The sequence below is a fragment of the Saccopteryx leptura genome, chromosome 3 (assembly GCF_036850995.1).
Source record: "Saccopteryx leptura isolate mSacLep1 chromosome 3, mSacLep1_pri_phased_curated, whole genome shotgun sequence".
NCBI classification, from domain to species: domain Eukaryota; kingdom Metazoa; phylum Chordata; class Mammalia; order Chiroptera; family Emballonuridae; genus Saccopteryx; species Saccopteryx leptura.
Window position 1 is genome coordinate 132,892,543 of NC_089505.1, and position 26,067 is coordinate 132,918,609.

At 42.3% G+C, this 26,067-nt stretch overlaps 1 protein-coding gene across 8 annotated transcripts in view; it reads left to right on the forward strand.

The window, feature by feature from the left end:
* FGGY (FGGY carbohydrate kinase domain containing) overlaps window positions 1-26,067 on the forward strand; it is a 450,547-nt gene that overhangs the window by 37,350 nt on the left and 387,130 nt on the right. For all 8 annotated transcript variants that reach the window (XM_066376414.1, XM_066376408.1, XM_066376413.1 and 5 more), the window contains 2 exons: window positions 2,585-2,696; window positions 9,165-9,316. In XM_066376414.1, the coding sequence (XP_066232511.1) occupies window positions 9,188-9,316 (129 nt within the window). In that variant the 5' untranslated portion in view covers window positions 2,585-2,696; window positions 9,165-9,187. The remainder of the gene's footprint in view (window positions 1-2,584; window positions 2,697-9,164; window positions 9,317-26,067) is intronic.

The following is a 26,067-nucleotide window of genomic DNA, read 5'->3' on the forward strand; positions in this document are numbered from 1 at the left end:
TGTAAACTAATTTGAGATTACCATTTTACAAAGTTGAATTTTTCATTTCATGAATATCTCCCATATTTCTCTGATTTGTAGGGGTTTTTTTTGTAGCAGTTTATTGGGTATAGCTCTTAAACTTTTTTTTAAATGAATTTATTTCTGAATATTTTCGTTTTTGATGCTATTGTGGATGGAATTGTTTTTTTATTTCAATTTTGATAACTTAGTTGCTACTATATAGAAATATTATTGATTTTTATATGTTAGTCTTATGTCCTATAATCTTACTAAGCTTGCTTGTTAGTTCTAGTGGCTTTCTTTTTTATTTTTTGGTAGAGTTCTTAGAATTTTCTGCACATGAGATTGTGTCATCTGCAAAAAAAAGACATTTTATCTTATTTCTTTTCAATCTGTATGTTTGAATTTCTTCTTCTTGCCTCATTGCATTGGCTAGAATAGAAGTGAGAGTAACCTTGCTTTGTTTATATTGGGGGAAAATCATTTTGCCATGCTATGAAGTATGCTATTAGCTTCAGGTGCCTATAGATAATTTTTATCAGGTTTTGGACATTTCCTTCTTTTCTGGTTCATTGAGTGTTTTGTTGTTTTTATTTTTTCTTTTTCTGAGTCTGTTGAGATGATCATTTGGTATTTATTTGTGCTTCCTTCTTTTAATAATGTGTAATACATTAACTGATTTATGGATGTTAAACTACCCTTCCATTCCTAAGGTAACCTTACATGATCACAGTGTATAATGCTGTTTAATATGTTGTAGGATTGATTTCTTAGTATTTTGTTAAGACTTTTTATAGCTATCTTCATAACAGTTATTGATCTCTAGGGTTCTTTTTGTTTTTGTTTTGGATGTCTTTTTTTTTTTTTTGGCTTGGATATCAGGGTAATACTGGTCATGTAAACTGTGTTGGAAAATGTTCTCCTTTTAGCTATATCCTGAACAAGTTTGTGTAGGAATGATATTTTTTATTAATTTTTTTTTTGTATAATTTCTCAGTGAAGCCATCTGGTCTTAGAGTTTTTTTTATTTGTTTGTTTGTTGTTGTTCTTTTTTGATAGAAATGTTTCAAGTATGAATTTTATTTTTCAAGAATAAATGCTTTTAAATTTGTCATGTGGCTTTGGTCAATGTCTATAGCCCCCACCACCACCACCACTTTTCAGCTTTATACTTTTTTAATTTATTAAGTGAGAGGTAGGGAGGTAGAGAGACAGCCTCCCACATGTGCCCCAACTGGGATCCACCTGGCAAGCCCCCTACCGGGCAATGCTCCCATCTGGTGCCGCTGCTCTTTTGCTCAGCAACCAAGCTATTTTAGCACCTGAGGCGAGGCCTTGGAGCCATCCTCACTGCCCAGGGCCAACATTGCTCAAACCATTCTAGCCATGGCTACAGGAGGGGAAGAGAGAGAGAGAGAGAGAGAGAAGGAGGAGTGGAAAAGCAGATGGGTGCTTCTGCTGTGTGCCCTGATGGGATCGAACCCAGGACTTCCACACGCCAGGCCGATGCTCTACCGCTAAACCAACTGGCTAGGGACAGTTTTATATTTTTATTTTTCTGGGATGGTTCCTGATACGTTCATACTGCAACACCCAGAAATTGCTTCTCTACCTCTTTCTTTTCTTTTTTTTTTTCTTTTTGTATTTTTCTGAAGCTGGAAACGGGGAGGCAGTCAGACAGACTCCCACATGCGCCCGACCGGGGTCCACCTGGCATGCCCACCGGGGGCGATGCTCTGCCCATCCGGGGCATCGCTCTGTTGCGACCAGAGCCACTCTAGCGCCTGAGGCAGAGGCCAAGGAGCCATCCCCAGCGCCCAGGCCAACTTTGCTCCAGTGGAGCCTTGGCTGCAGGAGGGGAAGAGAGAGACAGAGAGGAAGGAGAGGGGGAGGGGTGGAGAAGCAGATGGGCGCTTCTCCTGTGTGCCCTGGCCGGGGATCGAACCCGGGACTTCCGCACACCAGGCCAACGCTCTACCAGAGCCACCGGCCAGGGCCTCTTTCTTTTTAATAGTTGTAGAATATTCCATTTTACAGATGTACCATAACCTATTTAATAAAAAGTAATTTTTCTAGTTTTTAAATATATTCTTAAGCAGTGCTGCAGTTAACTTTTACCTACAGATGACTTTTTTTGCTTATTCTAAAAATTTGCCAAGATAGATTCCTAGAAGTGGGATTATTGGGCCAAAAGTAATGCATGTCTTACATTTTAAGAGATACTATAAAGTTATTTTTCGAAATTTGTACTAAATTAGAAGTTCCACGTCTCCATATTTTGCCACTGCATTATATTATTAATCTTTTACATTTCCGCCAAAATGAAAAGCAAAAATTGGTATATTTTTATTTGGTACACTTTATATTTTATTGAAAAGTAGAGTTAGGAATCTTTCTATGTGTTCTTTGATGATTTTATTTTATGAAGTGACAAAGGACTTGTCCTTTGCTTAATTTCCAATTAGATTGATTGTATTTTTCTTACTTATAGGATCTTCTGATATTGAACTTTTATCTGTTTTATGGAGCTTATAAATAAGACTTGCACTGTAATTTATGTTTCTGTTTGTTTTAAAAACAGAAAGTTGTACAAGGGATCGATTTAAACAAAATCCGAGGGCTTGGGTTTGACGCCACGTGTTCTCTGGTGGTTTTGGATCAGCAGTGTCGTCCTTTACCCGTAAACCACGAAGGTAGGACCATTCCTCTCTTTTTCCCTGGTGGGGGGAGACTGGCTGGGACAGACTTGGGTGATTAGTCCCCAGGGCCCAGATGGGACGCGAGGTCACAGGTCTCTTATCACTGAGAATGAGATTTAGAAGTGGAGCAGAGTGGCCAGGAATCATGTTCCAGAAGCTGAAAGCTTGGAGGGCAGTTGGTAGGAGTGGGGTGGCATAAGGGGCCTGGATTAGGGTGAGACTCAGCCCCACAAAGCACAGGAGCCACAGCAGAGAGGAAGGACATGGGATCATTAGCTCCGAGTGAGTAGCCTGGAAACAGACAAGTGGTCTGGGTGACTTTTAGGAAGGGGGTGCTGGTTGCTTTGCCTGTGAAGCTCTTAGATCACATTCATTTGAGTGGGTGGGTGAAGTCCATTGAAAGGAAATAAAATAAGCCATACAGGACCATGTATCGCACAGAAACTGGGAACAGATGGCCTCTCTGTTTCCAATAACGAGACCAAAGGACATTCCCACTTAATGAGGTTATTCTAGTAGACACTTGTGACTACACAAAAGTAAAGTGCCACCTGGGCTCACCTTCAGAAATTGTTCACAGAAAGGGTGAAGATATCCCTTTTGGGGAATATCAGTCATTAGCTCTAGCCCTGAGGTTGAAACCCAGCTGTCTGCACTGGTCAGGTAAGTACAGCATGATGATAAACTTCAACAGATTCTTAACTTTTTAATGAGCGAAACCATTTGAGAGCGGTGGAGATTATGGTGCACTGGAAATGGCATCTAAAAGAATGTGACTCGAGTTGTCAGTCAGTTGTGCAAAGATAGCCATTACATACATGTTTTGGACCAGGTTATATTTAAGAACCCTTAGCAGTGGACCCTGCGGTAGCACTGGTTTTGAAAGTGGTGACTGTGGGTACTGGGGCACTATGGCACACTCGGGAATTGGAGTCAGGCATGTCCCACATCTCAACTCTGCCAATGACGAGCTGTGACACCTTCAGTGAGCCCCTTAAACCTCTGCGTGTCTCAGTTGTTCCCTCTGAAAGAGTTGGAATAATGAAGCAGTAGCTTTCCTATGAGAATTAAGTGAAAACCATATACCTGAATGCTCAGAGAGTTTGTTCCATCTAATTATGAATATCCTCGGGTTTAGAGAATGTGTTCTACTCACTTCCATGGACCTAAGGCACAGAACAGTGATTTTTATAAATTACAAGTGCTGAAAAAGTATGCAAATGGATGCATGGCTAGAGCACAGGAGTAATGATGACCTTTGTACAAACACACACACTCACTTTTCTCCTTCTTGTTATATTTATTAGCAACCACTGTGTGCCAAGCCCCGCTATTAAGTGCTGGGGCTTTAAAGATGATTATAAATGGTCCTTGTTCTCACTGACTTTCACTGGCTTGGTTGAAGCTGAGAGCAAAGGATGGGGCTGAACTAGCAGATCTTAGCTCAGCAGCGCTAGGCACTCTCCAATTGTGAGATGTGTCCCGCCATAGAGCTGGCCATGTTGGGAGGCGGTCAGCACTTCCTTTAGTGGCTTTCTTTAGGTAGAGCTCAGGTGATAATCTGTTAGGGATGTTGGAGGAATTCTCATTTGAGGTGGGAGTTCAGATGTTAAAAGCTCTAAGTTCCAAGTACTCTATGCCTTCTGATCTGCTAAAAATACATGTTGTTGTTTTAAACTCTGATTGTACATTAGAATCAATTCATGAGCCTTACCATCCCTAACCCCCAAATTTGTATTCAGTTGGCTTAGGGCAAGGGTAGGGCATCGACACTTTGGTAGTTTCCTTGGTAATTCTAGTATTGGAGATTCATGGGACACAGATGAATGAACAGTGAAAACATCAGGAACCAGAACACTGAAGTGGCAGATGAGAGCTTCCTGTTAAATCTGGGGCACTATGATTAGATTCGTTCCCTCTCTGGAAGCCATCTTTTTTTCTCATTGTAGGTAGAATTGCTGCCTGTTAACAGGCCTCCTATTAAAAGGGTAGCTAGGTTGCAGCCCTCATTATAAGTGTTGAAATAATTGTATTTCACCGAAAAGGTTAAGATGTACCCATTCATCAAATGCATCCAGCTGCAGGTGTCCCTCACCAGCTTCTTGCCTTTCAACAGGTTCTATTAAGGTTAGATTTTATCTGAAATAGATTATCCCCTGTCAGAAAATGAAATTAGAAATTTAAAGGTGCTTTAAAGGTTTTTTAAAGACTGCTGCTACCTACCTACATGGCAGTGACCAACTCTTGATTGGCTAACTGGAGTAATCATGTGGAGCAGGGAGTAGAGTCAGGAAGTTAACCACTGCCATTAAAAGAAGCCTACAAAACAGGCGAAACTGTTACCATCTTTAGCTATTAGCCCCCCCCCCAATAAACCTAAACCCAAATATATATATTAAGTACGATAGTTTAAGAATCATTTCTCTATGATGAAATAGTCTCGTTGGTAGGCCTTTCTTGTTTGATCTTCCTTCCTTTGAAGACCAGAACAGCCCCTGGGTCACACAGCAGTGGCATGGCTGCTGGCTTCCTCCCCCTGCAGGCCATCAAGCAGAAAGCATAATTGTGGTCAGGTCATCCCAGCCTCGAGAGCTCTTGGGAAGGACAGCAACCAAGGGGCCAGGGAAAGAGTGACTACCTAGGCTACTCTCCAAGACACCTAATACTTAGATGTTTTTGCTAGTTCCTGTAATTTTTTTCCCCTCAAATATGCCTGGAACACCTCCTATGAGGTGTTCAAAATGTTAGTTGAACGCATACATAGGTAAGTCATCTGCCCTTAGATAAACTGACCATAGGCATACCTTGGAGCTAATGCGGGTTCAGTTCCAGACCATTGCAATAAAGTGAATATCTCAGTAAAGCAAGTAACGTAACTTTCCCAGTGTGTATAAAAGTTATGCTTACACTATACTGTAGTCTGTTAAGTATACAACAGCATAATGTCTAAAAAAACGTATATACCTTAATTTACAAAATACTTGATTGCTAAAAAGTGCTGACTGTCATCTGAGCTTTCAGTGAGTTGTAGTCTCTTTGCTAACGGAGGGTCATGCCTTCAATTTGTATAAAACATCTTGTCTGCCAGATGCAGTAAGGGGAAGTGTAACAAAGCCAGGTAACCTGAAGTCTGCTCTACTAAATTGCCTCCAGTTCTCCTAACACATGATATCATCTTGGGTCTGTGCTCAGTTTGCATAGAACCTCCTTCCTCACTCTTTCACCTGGCCATCCAGTGTTCGAACTGAGTCAAAGCTTTCCTGCCTCTTGGAAGCTCTCTGTGCATTCTCAGGCTCAGCTACCCAGGGCCTTCTGTGTGCGTCTCCTCCTCGGTGTTCCCATGTCAGGTACTTCTGTACTGACACACCATGTAGGTCCTTCCTGTTTATTTCAACCGCATGCTTCATAAGGGCAGGGACTGTGGCACATTCTTCATGGTATCTCAGCTCTATGCCTGGAATATAGTAGATGCTCAGTAAAAGATTTGGTGAATTTTTAGTGTAGTCACTTATTTGTGGTTTTCCATAAGAACTAAAATATTAACTTGCCAGATTTTGTATAAAATTAATAATCATAATAGATATAATAAAGTACTCGAGTCTGCACACTTGACATCATTCGACTGCATGTTGAGAGACTTTTGTGTAGATGCAGTGCTAGCTCTTATAGCTGAAAGCTTAGCAACAGGTGTTTTTGTCTTCAAGTAGCTACAGGCACATTCTGTATAATATTTAAGAAACCATTGATACTGTTCCCAAAATCCACACACCCACACACATACATGTCTCTGTTTGCATGTGTGTGCCCACACTCCCACATTCTGATTCGATGACAGATCTGAAATGGGACGTGGAGGTCAGTATTTCTAAAGCTATCTAGGGATTCTCATGTGCAACCAGGACGGAGAACCAGAGCTTTAAGCAATCCTATTATATGATAGAATTACTTAGCTATTAAAAGCAGATCTGAGGTGTGTCTATGGAAGGTCTTACATATATACTTTCTCTTATTTCCAAAGTATTACTGTTTTCTGAGGAGCATTTTTGGGACCTAAAATCTCTCCAGGAAGGCAACCCGGTGACTGAGTCCTGGCCTCCTTGTAATGATGATGACCGAATTTACATAGTTCCTTAGGTTGACTTTTATTTTTAAGTTTAAAAAAATTTTTTTTAACCATATGGAAAATAAATAATAGCCTCCTATGTCCCCCACTACTAAGGATAAACAGATGGCATTTTGCCACATTTGCCTCAAGTTCCTTTTGTTTTTAAAAGAAAGAACGACTTGCAGCTTCAGCCCGTGACTTCTCCCTCCCTCACCCCTCTGCCCAGCCGGTGACCATTCTTCCGTGGTCGGTGTTCACAAACACATTGTTTTTGTGCTTTTACCGCATACGTACATCCCCGCAACAACAAACAATATATATTGTGTTTAAAAATGTCCCAGCTGGTGTCATTACTCATGTTGATATGTGTAGCTCGAGTTTATTCATTTTACCAATTTATTTATCCTTTCTCTGCACAGATCTGTTTTCAAAGCACACTTCTTGCTTTCCCAGCTGTGAGACAGCAGGCTTGTGTTCAACTGTAGCGTCGGTTAGTCGTGGAAAGCCACCTAGATCAGAGGATGGTTTTGGGAATTAAATGAGATGATGTGTATAAAATGTTTAGCACAGGGCTTGGGACAGAAAGACAGACAGACACACACACACACACATACTCACAGAGCTTTATACACAGAATTACATATGTAGTTGCTGCAATTATTTTGTCATTAAATAAAGTCATATGTGAAAGTGCCTGGCTCAGCTTATTGTTGGGTGTACTTTTATCTTTTCCTCTTAAAATTTCCCAGATATATTCATTGCTGTGCTTTGCATTTTGCCATCTGAGGAAAGAGAGGGCTGTCAAGAGTACTGACTAGCTGGGCCATCACAAGGAATTAACAGACGCCAGGGAAGGCAGCTCCTATGTTGTGCTGGATGGTAAATATAGGATGTGAGGGACGGTGCATATTATTTTCCTTTTCCAGTTGTTTTAAAATTCTATTCCTTGTGATTTACTCCTCCTGAGGGGTCACTATGTGATAGGTACTAGCCATATTCTTTATGCACATTGTTAATACCTTGGCTATTAGGTATTATTATTTCCTTTTTGTAGGTGAGGATGCTAAGGCTAAGAAAACTTGAGTAAGTTTCTCAATATCTCTCTGCTTATAACTAAGTAATGAGTAAGCATTCCCCGTTATATCTGCTTGATTCCAAAACTTGTGTGCTTCCTACTCCACCAAATAAACTAACTGAGGGAGAAAAAAACCCAAATTAACTGATTTTAATTAAAGTGACGAGAAGAAGTGGGAATATAAGCAGATCAAAGCCATTGTATATATGTATTAGATGTATTATATTAAATTTATTATACTGTTGAAATATTTGTCCGGGTTTTTTTGTTTGCTTGTTTGTTTTTTACTCAGTGAGAGGAGGGGAGGAAGAGACAGATTCCTACATGTGCTCCAACTGGGATCCAGCCGGCAAGCCCACTAGAGGCCAATGCTTAGCCCATCTGGGGCGTTGCTCCACTGCTCAGCAACCAAGCTCTTCCCGGCGCCTGAGGCAGAGGCTATGGAGCCATCCTCAGTGCCTGATTCCCACTCACTTCAATCAAGCCATGGCTGCAGGAGGAGAAGAGGGAGAGAGAGAGAAAGAGAGAGAAGCGAGAGGGGGAGGAGTGGAGAAGCAGATGGGGTACCTCCTGTGTACCTTGACTGGGAATTGAGCCCGAGACATCCACACGCCGGACCGATGCTCTGTCATTGAGCCAATTGTCCAGGGCCTATTTGTTCATATTTAAAAGAGTCAGGTGTTGGCCTGGCTGGGTAGCTTAGCTGGTTAGAGTGTGGTTCTGATATGCCACAGTTGTAGGTTCAATCCCTGGTCAGGGCACACACAAGAATCAACCAATGAATACATAAATAAGTGGAACATCAAATCAACGTTTTTCTTTCTCCCTTCCTTTCTTTTTCTAAAATCAATCAATATATAAGAAAAATAGATAAAATATCTTAAACAGCCAAAGTATTGTTTTAGGCTTCTTTCACAGGCTGTTTTCCTAAATATGATATGTTCCCAGAAACGTTTTTCTAGAACAGAAGGAATGGAAAAGGAAGGGAAGAAGTTGAGAAAATGATTGATGATATAATTTGTTAGGATATCTTGACTGGTTTTATTCATTTATTTATTTATGTAGGTGTTTAACACTGGGGGCTGTAACACATCTCTTGAAAAGAAATCCAAGGTTTGGGTAGAGTGTTCTGCTCAGCCCTTGTGATGGTCCTTTTACTTGTTCCTTGTTGATGGGTGAAATTGTAGAAGTTGAGTAGCTCTTTGCCCTTAGGAATCTATAATTGTCCTTGAACCAGAAGGATAATAATGCATGTGCATCTTTATCATCCTGTCTCTGCCAGGGGATTCAAATCGAAACATCATCATGTGGCTGGACCACCGAGCAGTGAGTCAGGTCCACAGGATCAACGAAACCAAGCATAGTGTCCTGCAGTACGTCGGGGGGGTGATGTCTGTGGAAATGCAGGCCCCAAAGCTTCTGTGGCTAAAGGAGGTGAGTGCACAGAGTTGGGGAGAGGGTACTAACACAACTGACCTTTGAACAGCGGTGCCCATACCCCATGTAAGCCTGTAACCTTCAACTCTCCCAAAACGTAAATACTAATCTCCTACTGTTGACCGAAAGCCTTACTGTTAACAGTCGATTAGCACATGTATTATATTATATGTAGTATGCCGAATTTTTCTCTCCATAACATGCACCTAGGGTTTTAAGGAGGAAAATAAGAAAAAAATATTCTGAACCAAGTGGTGTGTTAAAATATTTAATAAAATATACCACAATAGTATTTCAACAATGTAAACTCAACAGCAGTATTAACAATCATTAGCACTGTATTAACAAATGAGAATAGACTTTAATTTTCAAATACTCTTCTAGTTACCTGGGAACCTGTAGCAGCTAAAAAAAAAAAAATGAACATTCACTCCATAAGACACACACGGGCATTTTCCCATCCACTTTTGGGGGAAAAAAGTGCGTCTTATGGAGCGAAAAATATGGTATATTAATATACTATATTCTTGCAATAAACTAAGTTAGACAAAAAAAATGTTATTAAGAAAATCATACAGAAGAGAAAGTACATTTATAGCTCTGTACATATTTATTGAAAAAATCCGGCCCTAGCTGGTGGCTCAGTGGATGGAGCATAGTCCTGGAGTATGGATATTCCAGGTTCGATTCCTGGTCAGGGAACACAGGAGAAGTGACCATCTACTTCTTTCCTTACTGTCTCTCCTTCTCCCACTCCCACAGCCAGTGGCTCAGTTGGTTCGAGCATGGCTGCAGACACTAAGCACATCAGCCTCAGGTACTAAAAATAGCTTGGTACTTGAAAATCGGCCCTTGACAGGGTTGCCAGGTGGATCCCAGTTGGGGCACATGCAGGAGTCTGCCTCACTGTCTCCCCTCTTGTCACCTAAAAATTTAAAAAAAAGAAAAGATTTGTATGTAAGTGGACCTGTGTTCAAGCCTGTGCTGTTCAAGGATTGACTATAACAGTAGAGGATTTCATTTATTGTGGTTTTGTCTGTACCAGACATCCTGCTAAAGTCCATTATGTTTGATTTTTCCCAGCAACTTGCTGTGGAAGGTTGATCCCATTTTATTGATTAGGTTGCTGTTAAATTACTCCAATTTTTATATGTTTAACTCATGCAAGGTACTGTGATAAGTATCTAACCCAGATGATCTCTTTGGATCGTAACAGCCGTTCAATGAAGAAGGGTTTATTATTTTATTTTACTTCATTTTATTGGTGTGTTTTGTAGAGAAGAAAACTAAAGCTAATGGAAATGAACCAACACACCCAAAGTGACACAATAAGTATGTGACAGAGCCAGGATTTGAACCTCAGAATGGCTGACCCAGAAATTGATTCTCTTAATATCCAGTATTCTGCTCAAGTTCAGAGAGATAAATTACCACTCCCATTAGAAAGGGCAGAGCTGGGATTTAAGTCCAGATCTTCTGACCAGACAGAACCTTCTTTCTCTATACACTTTCAGCCCCAAATGTTTAATCTCCGGTCTTGGTGGCATTTTAGGGTATTCCTTTCTCATCGCACCTGAACTTGAGTTTCCGTGTCCTTCAGTGATGTGGTCAAAGCTCTAGCAGGTGGTTTCCATTTCCAGATGAGAGGGTCTTTTATGAAGTGTGGAGAGTGGTGATGTCAGCTTAATGGTTCCCATTAGAGATGGGTGTGTGAGAAAGTTCAAGTCCTCTGGGAACCACAGGGACTAGGAAACTCCTAGGCGGTCTGATGAGGAGAGGATTTATATAATGAGTAAGACCTGGCGTGATTTATTTACTGGGCCTGAGGTCTCAGGTGGGCTGAGTCCTCGATTACTCAAAATGATATGGTGATGGGGGTGGGGGTGGGGTTAAATGTGTTGAGAAGGTGTCCCTGGATTGCCACCATGGGGCCGAAGGGAGATTAGCAAAACGGGCGACCATAATCTGAGCTGGCTTGGTTTGTTACCTGTTTTGTATATTTAGCTGTTTTGTGAGTTCTAATTTTTAGAAAGGCTTTTATAGTTGCTGTAGTTCAAAAACACATGTCTTGGGAGGTGGGGCTTTCAGAATTTTTTTTTTCCTTATGAAAATTGTTTTAGTATTTTATTTTAATATTTTTTTAATTTAGAAAATTAAATTTAATAGGGTGACATTGATCAATAAGAGTACATAGGTTTCAGGATTCTGATTTGTCTCCTCTAACATCACATTGTGTGACTGTGGGCAGAGCAATTCTCATCCCAGACATCACTTTTTCCATCTGTAAAGTTTGAAAGCCTGATCCAAACATAGGCTGAAATACAAATCGGGATATAGCTCTGCATTTCGCTGCCCGTCCTCTGCTATGTGTTCTGTGGGCATTAACTTGATATGATTTCCTAACAAGCTGTACCTGGTAGAGAGCATGGGAGACTGAGGCTGCGAGGGAGGATGAAATGCCTTTCCCAGACAGAAGGTAGAGCCAGATTTTAAACCCATCTCTACTGGGCTCCAAACCCTGCTCATCCAATCATGTCGCATAGTACTAAAATCCCTCTGTAATGAATGCCACTTAGGGTAGGACCGGGAAAGAGGGCAGTGGTGTTCTTCAAGCCAGTGGAAACTTGGTGCAAGAGAACAAACAGTTGCCTGTGTCACCCTTCTCGGCCGCAGGTAAGGAAGAGTTTTACTGGATTAAGTGAGAAGGACCAGGCAGGTGGTCAGTGGTGCATCATCAGGGCCTTATTGAACACCTACTTCGTGGCAGTTCTGGGCTGTATATCTAGGTCATCTAAATATACATTCAGTATGAACCTCCCAGGATACTTACCATAGTACACTTGAGATCAAAATGCACTGTTGGGCAGATAAAATGTATTATGCTCACTTTGTTAAAGATGGAGGCCGTTGCCCAGGTGATATTAATGTGTGTTGAGAATCCTTGTAGCCTGGGGCTTGGTTTTGGGATTAAGCCTTTCCCACCCTTTTTGATGTGGGGTGGTACAATCCAATCATGCCTCAGAGAAGTGACTTTGTATTAGAGACTTCCCTATTTTGTATATTGGATTAGAGGTTGTGAAGCTACAGTATAAAGTGGGGGCGGAATGGGAGTTTGCGCTCTTGGTTCCTGAGATTAGAAGAGAGAGCAGAGGAGAGCAGAGAAAGGCCACGTGGAGGAGGCCAGGAGAAGTAGCCAAGATGGTGAAGTGCTGAGTGAGATGCCAGTTTGTGTAGAGTTTGTATCTGGGATAAGGAAGGAGATGGGGAACTGAGGAGAATAAGGCTGGTGAGCTAGAAACCTTTGATTCTAGGAAACTCGGATAAGTCAGTGGCTTTGTGAGCACTGAATGTGATTGGGTTTTGGAGCCCAGTGTGTGTTTTTACTTGCCCGCTGGGTGCAAGCTAGGATTAAAGACTATGGCCCACCAGTTTGTGGTTCCGTTGTTTCTTTACCGACTGTCCGAATCCAATGCGAACCTGCATGGGCTGGGCTGCTGTGATAGTGGCCCTGGCCGTGGCTGCTGGCTTTACATGCACTAAATCAAGTCCAGACAAAATAAAGTTCTAGATTGCATGGTACTGATTGTGACCTTCTATGACCATCCATTCATCCATTCATCTATCCATCTATCCAATTTCATTTTGGAATTTTTGGAGAAAGTTTCTAAATATTACCTCATTCTGTGTTTAACTACCTGAGGACTGAGTCTTGCATACATTTGAAAAAATTTTTAAATTTATTTTTATCTTTTGGTAATTGTGCACAGGAATCCTTGCTGAGAGTCCCTTTGGTTTATCTTTGATTGCAAGTTGAAAATCAAAGCTATTTCTAAAATCAGTTTTAGCATCTCCTTAAAGCTTGACCAGCCTGGTTTATAGTGCTTCTTAAACTTGAATGTGTAAACGAATCATTTGGAGATCTTGTTAAACTGCAGATTCTGGTTGAGTAGCCTGGGAGTGGGGAGAGAGAATTTGCATTTCTAACAAGCTCCCAGATGTTGCTGTTGTCGCTCTTCTGCATATTTATGAAACCACTTTCACTGCTAAAGGCTCCTCCTCCTGCTATCCTGAAAAGCATCCTGTAAAGCCAGTGGCTGTCACTGCGGCCACACAGATTCACGTTGGATTCAGGTAGATGATAAAGGAACTGTGGAGCCGGAGGATGGTGTGCCATTCCATTTATTAGAGCCTCACAAGGGCAGACAGACAAGCAGGGAAGACTTCTTCCCTCTCTCTCAGGGCTCCCAAGCCCTGACCCCTGTGGACTCTCCAGACTCACTCCTCAGACTCACTCTCAGTACTCACTCTCCAGACTCACCAGGACTCACAGGCCTGCCAGAAAATACCCCTTCTCTGGCAAACGATAGTCCCCTCCCCATGGAGGCAGGCAATCTGCAATTTGCAATCTGTGGCCCTGAGGGCAAGCACCCACAGGCTTCCATAGACTAGACACACATGGTGTTGCCCCATGCCAATGGAATAATTAGGCAAAATATAAGTGAGCAAACCTAACACACTTTACAACTTGTTTGCCCAACCCATCTACTTACTGAGAATTCTGTAAACAGTACCTTGTTTTTAATGAGGTTAAGGGAGACGGAGGCTCAGGGAAGTTAGGCAGCTTCTATAGAGCTGTTCAACTGCACATTCAGTGTCAACCTGAGACTGTGTGCTGGGTTCACTGGGCTGTCATTTGTCTTCTCTTCATTCATTCCTTAATTTGCCAAATTTTAAACGAAGCCCTCCTATGAACTGGTATTATGACAGGCATCGGGAATATGGGCAGAAAGAGGATTCACTCTTACCCTTGAGGGGCACCAGAGGGCCAGTGATGGAAGAGCAGAAGGAGGAAGTGGGTGGAGGGAGAGTCATGGAAATGGAGCCGTCAGAAGATGTGCTAAGCACTGTGCTGTAGGAATCCGCAGAGTGCTTTCTGAGAAAATAATTTGCTTCCTGGGAGAGTTGAGAAGAGCCTCAAGATATGAATGGAGGTTTTGGCAAATAAAGTAGACAGGAAGGATATTCCAGAGAGAGAGACTATGGGTCATTTATGGCAAGGTAAGTAGGTCCCAAGACTGGAGCTGGGATGCTTCCCTGAGGGTCTCAGGAAACACAGCCAGGGCTCAGTTTCTTAAGGACTTATTTGGTGATAGAAATTGGTTGATGGTTTTTAGCCAAGGGGGGCAATGTATCTGATCCCATTGACAGAGTTGAGGAGATTGGATTAGGGGTGAGAAAATGTGTGTGTGGGAGTTAAGAACTTGTTTTCTTCCAGGATTATAGCACTTGATTGGCTTTGCTTTGCTCTTATAAATTCCGAAATTTGTAACCTGGCCCAGTAGATGGTCTGTGGTGTCATTTTTGCCTCGTCTCTGTTTCCTTCACCTTACTCCTCTAATCCATTCACAGGGATCCCCTCAGGGTGCTCAAACACACCCAGTTCTTCCCCCTCCCCAGCCTCTGCTAGGGTTTGGCTCCAGGGCCACATCTGGCCTGCTGCCTGTGTTTAGATTTCCTGGGAGCTAAGAATGGCTTTTACATTTTTGAATGATTAAACAAGAATCAAAAGAAGAAACATATTTTGTGACTTGTGAAGATTATATGAAATTAAAATTTCAGTGGCCATAAATAAAATTGTATTGGAACCCAGCCACCCTTATTCACTTATGCATTGTCTGTGGCTGCTTTTGCATTATGGTGACAAAGATGAGTAGCTGAGATGGAGACTATGGCCTGCAAAGCTAAGATTACTTATTCTCTGGACCACTAGGGAGGAAGTTTGCTGACCCTGGTCTTGATAATGTGATGCTGAGCCTTCTACCCCTGAATAGTCTTCCCTTTACTCACCACTGATTCTAACTCAACATCTAGGTCTCAGCTTTACTGTCACTTTCTTAAAAAAAAAGCCTTCATGACTTTCAAATAAATCAGAAGTCCCTTGTCTTTGCACTCCTAATTTTACTTCATTGTATCTTTGATAAATTGTAATCATATGTCAAATTATATGACGATTTCTGTAATGCCGGCCCCTCCAACTGCTGTAATCCACAGCAGGATGGAAATCGAATCCATTTTGTTCTTTGCTGGGTTCCTCCCCCTACAAGTGCCTGGCACTTAGAGGTACTCAATACATACAGCATTTTTTGAATAGAGTGGTCCAAGAGGGGGCTGTTGCCGTACCCAGGAGATAAGTAATGAGACCTGAATTAGGTACTGTGGGATAGAGAAGATGGATTCCTGAAATGTTTAGGGCGTTATATTGTTAGCATAGGATGTGCCTTTGAAATTCCTTTCTCTCACCACAGCAAAAGGACGCATTTCGGCCCTGGCCCTTGGCTCAGTGGTAGAGCATCGACCAGGTGTGTGGAAGTCTTGGGTTCGATTCCTCTCTCTCTCTCTCTCTCTCTCCTTCTCCCTCTCCTTCTCCCTCTCCCCTCTCTCCCTCTTTCCTTTCCCTCCCTCTATCCCTTCCTCCTTCCTCCTCTTCCTCTTCTTGTAGCCATGGCTCAATTGATTCAGGCACATCAGCTCCAGCAGTGAGGATGGTGCTGAGGATGGTTCCATCAAGCCTTCACCTCAGATGCTAAAAATAGCTTAGTTGGGAATGACCCCAGATGAACAGAACATCAGTCCCAGATCGGGGTTGCCAGGTGGATCCTGGTCGGGTGCATGGGGAGTCAGTCTCCGTATCTCCCTTACTCTCACTTAAAATAATAAAAAAAAAGGACTTGTTTCACAGTATCAGCAGGACATTGAGACTGCCTGTGAGGGGCGAGCTAGGTGGAAGAGCCAGAGCTAGACACTCACTTTGGTACTGCTGCCATTCATGTGCTCTTTGTCCTCAGCCTGGAATCAGGTGTCAGAGGGAGTTGGGCTGAATTGGAGTCCAGACTCCCCGCAAGACAGGAGTGATGTGTTAGGACCACCATAGCTCTTGGGCAAAGTCACTCCTAGTCCTGCAATACGGAATTTTAATCATGCCCTTTATATTTAAGGTTTATATACTTCAGGTTGACGCATGTCTCCTTAATAAGAATTGTCAGATAAAAAGGAAAAATGCCATTTGAATTTTTCATAACCCCCAGCAGTCTGGCTTTTCCATTTGGTCTCAATGATTCTGACTCTCATCTTAATGAAGGCCAAATGTAAATTAAGTTCTGTCAGGCTGGAGCAGCTGGGGTCTCCTATCTTTATAAACATGAAACATTGTGGGGTAACAAGGTGCAGACTGAGGAAGGTCAAGAAAGTTAACGGGCTGATGCCAATCCTGACAGCTCAGTGTTAATGGAAGATAATTAATTGGCTTGTAGAGGCTGCATGGAGGTATTCCAATAAAATGGACTTTGAACTCATTTCCTCTTTTTTGCCATTGTCAGCAGAGCAGAAAGCTAAGCATTTTATATTTTGAGATTTTCATTGTTTATTCCAAAGTTCTGGAACCAACTGGCTGGAATGTCAGAGGGTTTTATTGGTGGGTGTAGAAATATATCTGTCCCGCCCACCTCCCCAGTGCCTGCCTCTCTGCTTCTGTTCCCAATAGCTGCTGGGAAAACGAGTAATTGATTCTCTGGTTGGTTCTAATGTGCCTTTTCCCATATACGTAGATTCTTTGGAGGAATCTGGAAGCTTGGGTGCATAGGGAAGTGGTTTGGAACTTCTGCTAGGGGTGGCAGGTATCAGTTGAGTGCTTTGCTGTCAAGACCTATTGAAAATATCCTGACCAGGTGGTGGTGCAGTGGATAGAGTGTCGACCTGGAATGCTGAGGCCCCAGGTTCGAAACCCCAAGGTTGCTGGCTTGAGTGTAGGCTCATCTGGTTTGAGTGCAGGCTCACCAACTTGAGTGTGAGATTATTGACATGATTCCATGGTCACTGGATTGAAGCACAAGGTCACTGGCTTGAGCAAGGAGTCACTGGCTCAGCTGGAGCCCCCTGATCAAGGCATGTTTGAGAAGCAATCAGTGAACAACTAAAGTGACACAACTATGAGCTGATGTTTCTCATCTCTCTCCCTTTCTGTCTGTCTCTAAAAATATCTATGGTAAAGAAAACTCCAGCAGTAAGGGAAGCCTGGTTTGATTCCCTTCTATAAAATCAGAGACTTTTCTCAGTTCATTTTAGAGCCTTGTCCGGCTTTATTCTTTCATTCTTCTTGATGCTAAGGAATCATCTATTCACTTATTCTTAGGTTTCTTCTAATCTTGATACTTCATGAAAGATAAACAATATCATATCCTTTCTTTGAAATACACTCATTTTTTTTAAATGACAATATGGTAGAAATAGTCTTTCTCTGTTAGTTACTCTGGTTTCAAATTCCATGTAGGGATCTACTATGATCACCTACATTTAACAGATCTTAGTAACAGAGCTAATACAAGATGTTGAAGAACTTTCAGAGAGACAACACTGTTCTGTTACCAAAAAGGGTACAGGGTTTGAAGCCAAACACTATGTGCATTTATTATTATTATTTTTAATTTACTGATTTGAGAGAGAGAGAGAGAGAAACATTGATCTGTTTTTATGTGTGTCCTGACCAGGAATCGAACCTACAACCTTCACATTTTAAGATGATGCTCTAACCCAGTGTTCGGCAAACTCATTAGTCAACAGAGCCAAATATCAACAGTATAGCCATTGAAATTTCTTTTGAGAGCCAATTTTTTTAAAGTTAAACTATATAGGTAGGCACATTCCTTATCGAGGTGGCGCCTGCACGTGGTATTTTGTGGAAGAGCCACACTCAAGGGGCCAAAGAACCTCATGTGGCTCGTGAGCCGCTGTTTGCCGACCACTGCTCTAACCTACTGAACTATCCAGCCAAGGCCAGACACACTTGCATTTAAATCTTCCTTCACCCTTTAAAATTTTGGGACCTTACACAAACTAAATCAACTTCTCTGAATCTCAGTGTACTTAGCTGTGAAATGAGGGTACTATTAGCCTTATGGAATTGTTATAATTTAGTGAGATGTTTATCCAAGTGCCTTATACAGTAGATATTTATACAGTAGTTTAATTTTTATTTCCATTGTGTTTAAAAATGTAATTCTTTTTTTCTGTACCGATGGGCATGTCAGTAACATTCTGTCACCAAACGAGAAAATTTTAAACACCAGAGTATCTTATTTCATGGTGCTAGTTGTAATGAATGGTACGTTTTTCCTGTTTGACTAATAACTAAGGAAAGCATCTAAAACAACCACAGAGTTGTCAGAGGCAATCATAGAAAGTAGAAGAGTACAGAACATATTTTCAGTCATTCACTTACCTGAAGCATGCGTCTCCTCTGCGTAGTACCGACCCCAGAAGGCAGCTACCGACCCCAGAAGGCAGCCAGCCCTGAACTGCCCGCAGATTGATTTACTTTCTTCTTCTTTCCCCTAAGATCCCTCATTGCCCCCAGCCTCAGAATCATTTTACTTCACAAGGATCATTTTGTTTAATCTTTACACCATCTTGTGGGGTAGATAGGATCTCTTTTTACAGATGAGGAAACTGAAGCTCAAAAAAGTTACGTGACTCACTCATAGTCTTCTCCCATGTAAGCAAACCTACAGCAAGAACCATACCCATCTCCCTCAATGGGGGCCTGTGCAGCTCACTGTGGGAACCGGGAACCCAGAATTGGTCTCTGCCTTCAAGAGATTAGTCTTCTTGGAGAGGCAAGATGGAGATCATCAAGGAAATAGATGAAAATAGTGGCTAAAGTGTATATAATACTTGTTATATATCTAGCACTTTTCTAAATATTTATCCATGTTAACCCCTCGAATCCTCACAACTACCCTGTGAAGTAACATTTTTTACAGATGGTAAAATGGGTTCAGAGATGTTAAGCAACTTGCCCAAGGCCACTCGGCTAATATGTGGCAAGGCTCGGTTTTGAACCTTGGCATTTCAGATCCAGAGGATGGGCATCTCTGTTTCATTCTACTGCCTCTTCAAGTGTTTGCTTTGCAGGGTTTGAATAGACTAGCTCAGGGAAAAACATGTAAGTGATGACTTCAGGAGCATCTGAGGCCAGGAACAATGGGTGGTGGGTTCATTTTCTTCATTAAATTCTGAGTGTCGTGTCTCCTGTGTGATAGGCACTATGCCAGCCATTGGGATGCTGTGGTGAGTGGGACAGCTGAGGGCCCTGGTAGGATTTTGGGAACTTAGATTCTATGCTAGAGAGGGGCAGAAACTAGACAAGGAGAATATATATGTATATGTATACACACACACACACGCACGCACGTATGTGTGTATATAGTGTATATGTATATAGTGATTTTATTTTCTGGAAAGTTGCTGTGAGGGAAAAATAGCTATGAGCAGATTTAGCATGGTTAGTGTGTTCTCTCTTGGGAGCTTTTGTTTGACATGAGTGATGTGATTTTCAGGAAGAGGGAGCAGCAGATCCCAGATCCCTTGCGGGAGGAAAGCACCTGTGACATCAGCAGAGGAGGTTGACAGAGCTGGGAGGGTTATATATGCACTTATGCACAAGGCAGAGATTAGTAGGAGGTAGGTTAGAGAAGTGGGCAGAGGCCAGATCCTACACAGCCTTGAGGCCATGGGCAAGAATTTAGATTCTATTTTAAGAGCAGTGGGATATAGTTGGTAGATATTAAGCATGGGTATGACATGGTCTGTTTTATGACTTAAAAATAAAATCACTCTAGGCCAGGGGTTTGGGAACCTATGGCTCGCGAGCCAGATGTGGCTCTTTTGATGGTTGCATCTGGCTCACAGACAAATCTTTAATAAAAATAATAATAACGTTAAAAATATAAAACATTCTCATGTATTACAATCCATTCATGTCCTACTGCTCATGTTCATGGTTGTGGGTGGCTGGAGCCAGTCACAGCTGTCCTTCGGGACAACACCAAATTTTTATTGGATAATGTGTAACGTACACGGGTCGTTGTATGGCTCTCACAGAATCACATTTTAAAATATGTGGCATTCATGGCTCTCTCAGCCAAAAAGGGTTCCCGACCCCTGCTCTAGGCCTTGGCTGGCTGGCTCAGTGGTAGAGCGTCGGCCCACTGTGTGGATGTCTCGGGTTTGATTCCTGGTCAGGGCACACAGGAGAAGTTTCCATCTGCTTCTCCACCCTTCTCCCTCTCCTTGCTCTCTATTGCTATCTCTCTCTTCCCCTCCCGCAGCCAAGGCTCCATTGGAGCGAAGTTAGCCCAGGTGCTGAGGATGGTTCCTTCAGGTGCTAGAATAGCTTCGATTACAATGGATCAATGCCCCAGATGGGCAGAGCATCGCCCCCTAGTGGGCATGCCTGGTAGATCCCAGTCAGGCGTATGCCAGAATCTGTCTCTTTGCCTCCCTACTTCTCACTACAAAAAAATAAATAAATAAAAGTAAAATCACTCTATATACTGAGTAGATATAAATATTTGTATAGCAACAAAAAGTTTACACTATAATGCAAAAGAAAAAAATTACAAGATTGAATGTACAGTCTTGTTTGTTTTAGAAATTACCAGTATAGAATAAAAGACTGGCTGTATATACAAAAAAAAACACCATTAATAATAGGGCACTCTCTATAGTTGAAATAATTTGTTACTGTTAAAGCACAATGCTCATGCTTTTATTACTTAGTAATTTTTTATTAAAAATAATCTTGTACTCATCATTAACTTTTTTGGTTGACAGTTTTTCATTATTTAGTATGGGATTTTTTTCCCTTGGGCTTATTTTCCTAAAAAACACAATATGGGGGTCGGGGGGAGATTCATATACAGTATTTCTTCAGTGACACAGTATAATTCCATTAGACAGATGAGGAAACTAAGGCCCAGAGCGCTTAAGTAGCTTCCCCAAAGCTACACAACAGGTAAGTGGGAGACCCAGGATTCTCACCAGGGCCGCCGGCCTCCAGCTCCTGGGCTCTCTGCTGGCCTCACTGTCTGTTCTCAGAGAGCACTCACTCCCCCCCGTGTGCCCTGGCGGCAGGCTGGCAGACCAGAGGTGAATCTGGTCCCCATCTGGTTTTTGTTTGACACATCCTGTGCTTGAAAAAAAATGTTTTTTTAAATTAATTTCTAACTTTTAAAAACTAAGATACTTTACATGAAAATTTAGATTTTCTACTTTCTAGAAAAAAGTAAGAAAACGACTTGGGAATCTTGGACTTCTATATATTCCTGTGTAGAAGCAATTGGCCAGAGCCGAGTAGGACTGTCCCCTTTAAAAGGGGCAGGTGTCCCTCATGTCACAGCAGTCCCCACCCAGCCTGCTTCACTCACTTCCTGTTTAGCACTAACCCTCCTGGTGTTTGGATTTGACACCCAGGCTGTGGGAATTTTTTCAAAGAATCCACCATTATTTTTCCTACAACAAAACGCTTAGAGAACTGGAAAGACTTTCCAGATGGTGAATTTCTTAGTCCGTGGTTTAAAAGATACCATGCCCATACCCCTCTGAGTCTTTGCTCAGAGTTTTCCTTACGCCTGGAAAACTTATAATAATCTCTTCCTTTACTTGGGAAAACTTGCACTAACTAGTTCTTCAAGACTCCGGGAAATTTTCCTTGACTTTCTCCCTTGAGTGTTAATTAGGGTCCTGCTCTCTGTCCCCAAAGGCATCCTCTCCTTACCCCTACCCTGAAATTTATTACAATATATTGTGTGTCCCTAGCATCTAGGGCACTGCTTAGCATTTAAATCGATAATGCAGTAAATATCTCGACAGATGAGTTGATGAACGTATTAAGTCATTTATCATCACTTTTTGATGGTTGGGTGTGTCTGTCCAGTAGCTCCATTCCAAAGTCAGGAGCTACCGCACACCGAGAGTAAGTTAATTTTCTCTTCTCCATTGTGGAAAAGGAAGTTTGGAGCATTACCATTCCTTTCCACCCCAGAGTCGCCCCTTGGCTGCAGTCCTGTTACCATGAGTCACAGCTCACTTTGTATGTGAACCGAAGGCTCTGGATTGAGGCAGTAACTCCTTGTGGTGGACAGCCCCTTCGTGGTCCTCCTTTCATCCCCCGAGAGAACAGGATCCAAGGCTCAGATACTGAATCCAGCAGGCTCTCTTTAGAATGTTTATACCGGGGCCCTGTTCCTTGCGGACCAGATTCCTCCGAGCCTTTGAGCAGTGAGGACAGTGCTGTCAGCTGTTGTTAGGGCATCTGTTGTGGATTTTCTCTCCAGGGTGGTCTGCCCATAAGCTGGGCTTGTAACTGAACATACAGAGTGTTTCAGCTGATGGCTTGCCTTCAGTGACCTGCATAACAAGTTCTTTCCTTATCATCCTTGCACTTACGTACTTGCTGTATGCCAAGGAGGTGCTGTATTTTGTAGTTTTAGAGTCGAACAAAGTAATTTTAAAAATCAGAGAGAAGAAAGAAGGGACTTGGCCTGATACCTAGTAACCTTTAATAAATGTCAGCTGTCATTATAATACTCTATTTGCATTTTACTTTATGGCTTGTGGAAGACTTTGGCATCTATTTTCTTGAGTTGATATATAATATAGCCTTTTGAGATAAATGTTACTATTTGCCACATTTTACAGGTGCATACAGCAGGCTTCAGCGAGGTGAAATGACTTGTCCATAGGCATCAGGATTGTTCCAGTGAAGGGCCTTGTTTTCTTCTGCAGCACCATCCACGCTCCTTCCTCATTTGGGTTGATGGATGGTTACTCAGCTCCATATGAGCAGGGACCAAATCTGTCTATTCATACTCGGCTGTTGTGTCCCCAAAGCCAAACACAGTGCTTGGTTGGTATTGAAAACATACCCAGCACGTATTTGCTAAATGAACTCATGTTTCCGGGTCGGAGCCAGACTCAGCAGCTGTAGTCAGAAAGCCCTCGTGCCCGGCCGCCTTGCTGCCCGCCTCCCCGACCTCTGTGCAGGGCCGTCAGCCGCGTCTCGGCATTCTGTGACCAGAGAGCTGAGAGCAAGATCGCTAAGCTCAGTGGGCTTTATGCCTGCATGATATGATTTGATGTAAAACCAAAATTGAACAGAATTCTTTTCTCACAGTGGCAGAAATGGAGATCACATCTACTGGAGGAAAATACTGTCTTTAGAAAAAACACTAAAAAAAGTGCATCTCATGTGTTGTGATGTAGAAACGCATTAGCACCATCGACCTCATCGAGGTGAACTGTTTCTGGATACCTGGGGTAGATGGATGTTGATTGAGGCAAAGGAACAGCAGGCCGGAAGTCAGAAAAGTTGCAAGACAGGAGTCTTCTGGAAGGGTAGAACTTCTCTGGACATGTGGGTTGGTTTTACTCCTTTTCTATTGTTGTTGTTATCTTCAAAAGGAGAATAACTGTCCTGCTGTTGTAGGGATATAGTCACTTAGTGAAGCAAGTTTGCCTAGTACCTACTATGGAGAAGGCAGCTAGTGCTTGAGGAGGGGGAGGCAAGGCAGAGGCAGGAGTGTCCCTTAGTTTAAGGATCTTCCAAGTCTAGGACCAGGTGCAAGAGGCCATGCAAGCCATATTTTCCCACAGTTTATTATAAAAAATTTCAAAAATTCAGAAAAATGGAAAGAATTTTAATGGAGTCTGCCATTAACATTTTATTATACTTGCTTTCAAAATCTGTCAGCCCACCTTAAGTTTTGGGGGTAAGTTGAGATATCATTACACTTGTGAATGCAGTTTGAAATTAAAGTCCTCTCACCTCTCTGAGATAATTAATACATTCTTATTTTTTAAGTGAGAGGATGGGAGATAGACAGACTCCCCACATGCACCCTGACTGGGATCTACCCAGCAACCTTCATCTGGAGTCAATGCTAACTCAGACCAGCTGAGCTATCCTTAGTGCCTGGGGCTATGCTTGAACCAATCTAGCCATTGGCTGCAAGAGGGAGGGGAAGAGAAGCAGATGGTTGCTTCTCATGGGTGCCCTGACCAGGGATTGAAGCTGGATGTCTGCATGCGGGGCCGACACTCTACCCACTGAGACAACCAGCAAGGGCTGATACATCATTCTATTTAAGATATCAACCCTGCTTGATTACTATTTACAAATGTCATAAACACTTGCACTAGAATTTATTAAATATCTACTATGTGCTTTTAAGTGTGTTATCTTATTCAATTCTTCGGAAAATCCTGTGAGGTAAATGTTAGCACTTATGTTGCAGATCAAGTTGCTGAGGATGGAGAGAGTTAAGTAGATGACCACTTCCCTACTCTGTTACTTCTAGTGGTGCTGGAACTGAAGCTCAGGTTTTCTAACTCTAGGAAATGGATTTAAAAAGAAGTTGTAAGCCCTGGCTGTTGGCATAGTAGACAGAGCGTTACCCCCAGAGCGCCGAGGTTGCTGGCTAGAGCCCTGGTCAGGGCACATATGGAAGCAATCTATGGCACAAATAAGTGGAACAACAAGTTGATTCTTCTCTCTCACTCTCCCTCTCTCTCTAAATAAAAATAAATAAATAAAAATAAAAAAGAAGTTGTAAAGGTCAGCTGGTCAAACTTCAGCCTTTATCAGGCAAGTCCCCCTGTCTACTCTACAGATGAGAGAACTAGCTAGAACCTACTTCTCACACTTCGTTTCAAACCCCAGATAACACAGTTGTCTGCCCTATTTTTTTTTAAAGATAAAGATGAACTCTAGAATAAAAAGTTATCAAAGGTATCTTAAGTTAGACTCCCCATTGAAGAATCATGCTCGAGACTTTGAGAGAGCTGAGATTTGTGTGTCTAAGGTGCACAGCTTCCAGGCTGCTCCTCTTTAGTCTGTGATCCATCATGTTAGCTTGTTACTTTAGCTTTACCTGGTAAAGACCTGACCTCTTCTTCCCTTTGCATTTACCATATTCCCCATGTATAAGACGCACCTTAACTTGGGAGCAAGAAATTTGGAGAAAAAATATTACATAAAGTTATTGATCTCAAGTTTTATTCATCATAAAATTCATACAACTCCTCATCACTGTCTAAACTCCCATCTATTAGCTTGTCCTCATCTGTGTCTGATGACGGATCACTATCTTCAACAATGAACACAAAAACAAGTGTGAAAAAAGTGGGAAATGCAAGTAAAAAAAATGACAACCACTCTATTAGATGGACCCAGTTTTTAGACCCCAAATTTTTTGAAAAATGTTTTTTTGTGTGTGTGTGGCACAGACAGAGAGTCAGAGAGAAGGACAGATAGGGACAGACTGACAGGAAGGGAGAGAGATGAGAAACATCAATTCCTCATTGCGGCTCCTTAGTTGTTCATTGATTGATTTCTCATATGTGCCTTGACCTGGGGGCTACAGCAGACTGAGTAACCCCTTGCTCAAGCCAGCGACCTTGGGTCTAAGCTGGTGAGCTTTTGCTCAAACCAGATGAGCCCGCGCTCAAGCTGGCGACCTCGGGGGGTCTTGAACCTGGGTCTTCCACATCCCAGTCCAACACTTTATCCACTGCGCCACTGCCTGGTCAGGCAAAAAATGCGTCTTATACATGTGGAAATATGGTACCTTAAATGTTTATAGTTTGAAAACAATGGATAAATTATTCCACTAGCTCCTCCCCTCTTCTGAACCCTGGGGTCCTGGAAGTACTTTTACAGCCAAGACCCTGCTCGAGGCTTTGTCTCTGTGCATCAAGTTGTGGCCAGTGTCCTGTTTGAATGATAAAAGTAATTCAGGGATCCCCGTAAAAGCCCATGTCTCTTTGAATTCTTCCTGTGTGGAGAGGCTATGGATTAGGTAAAACTTGTGAGTTCCCTCAGTAATAACAGAAGGTGTGATCTCAACTCTGAAGCC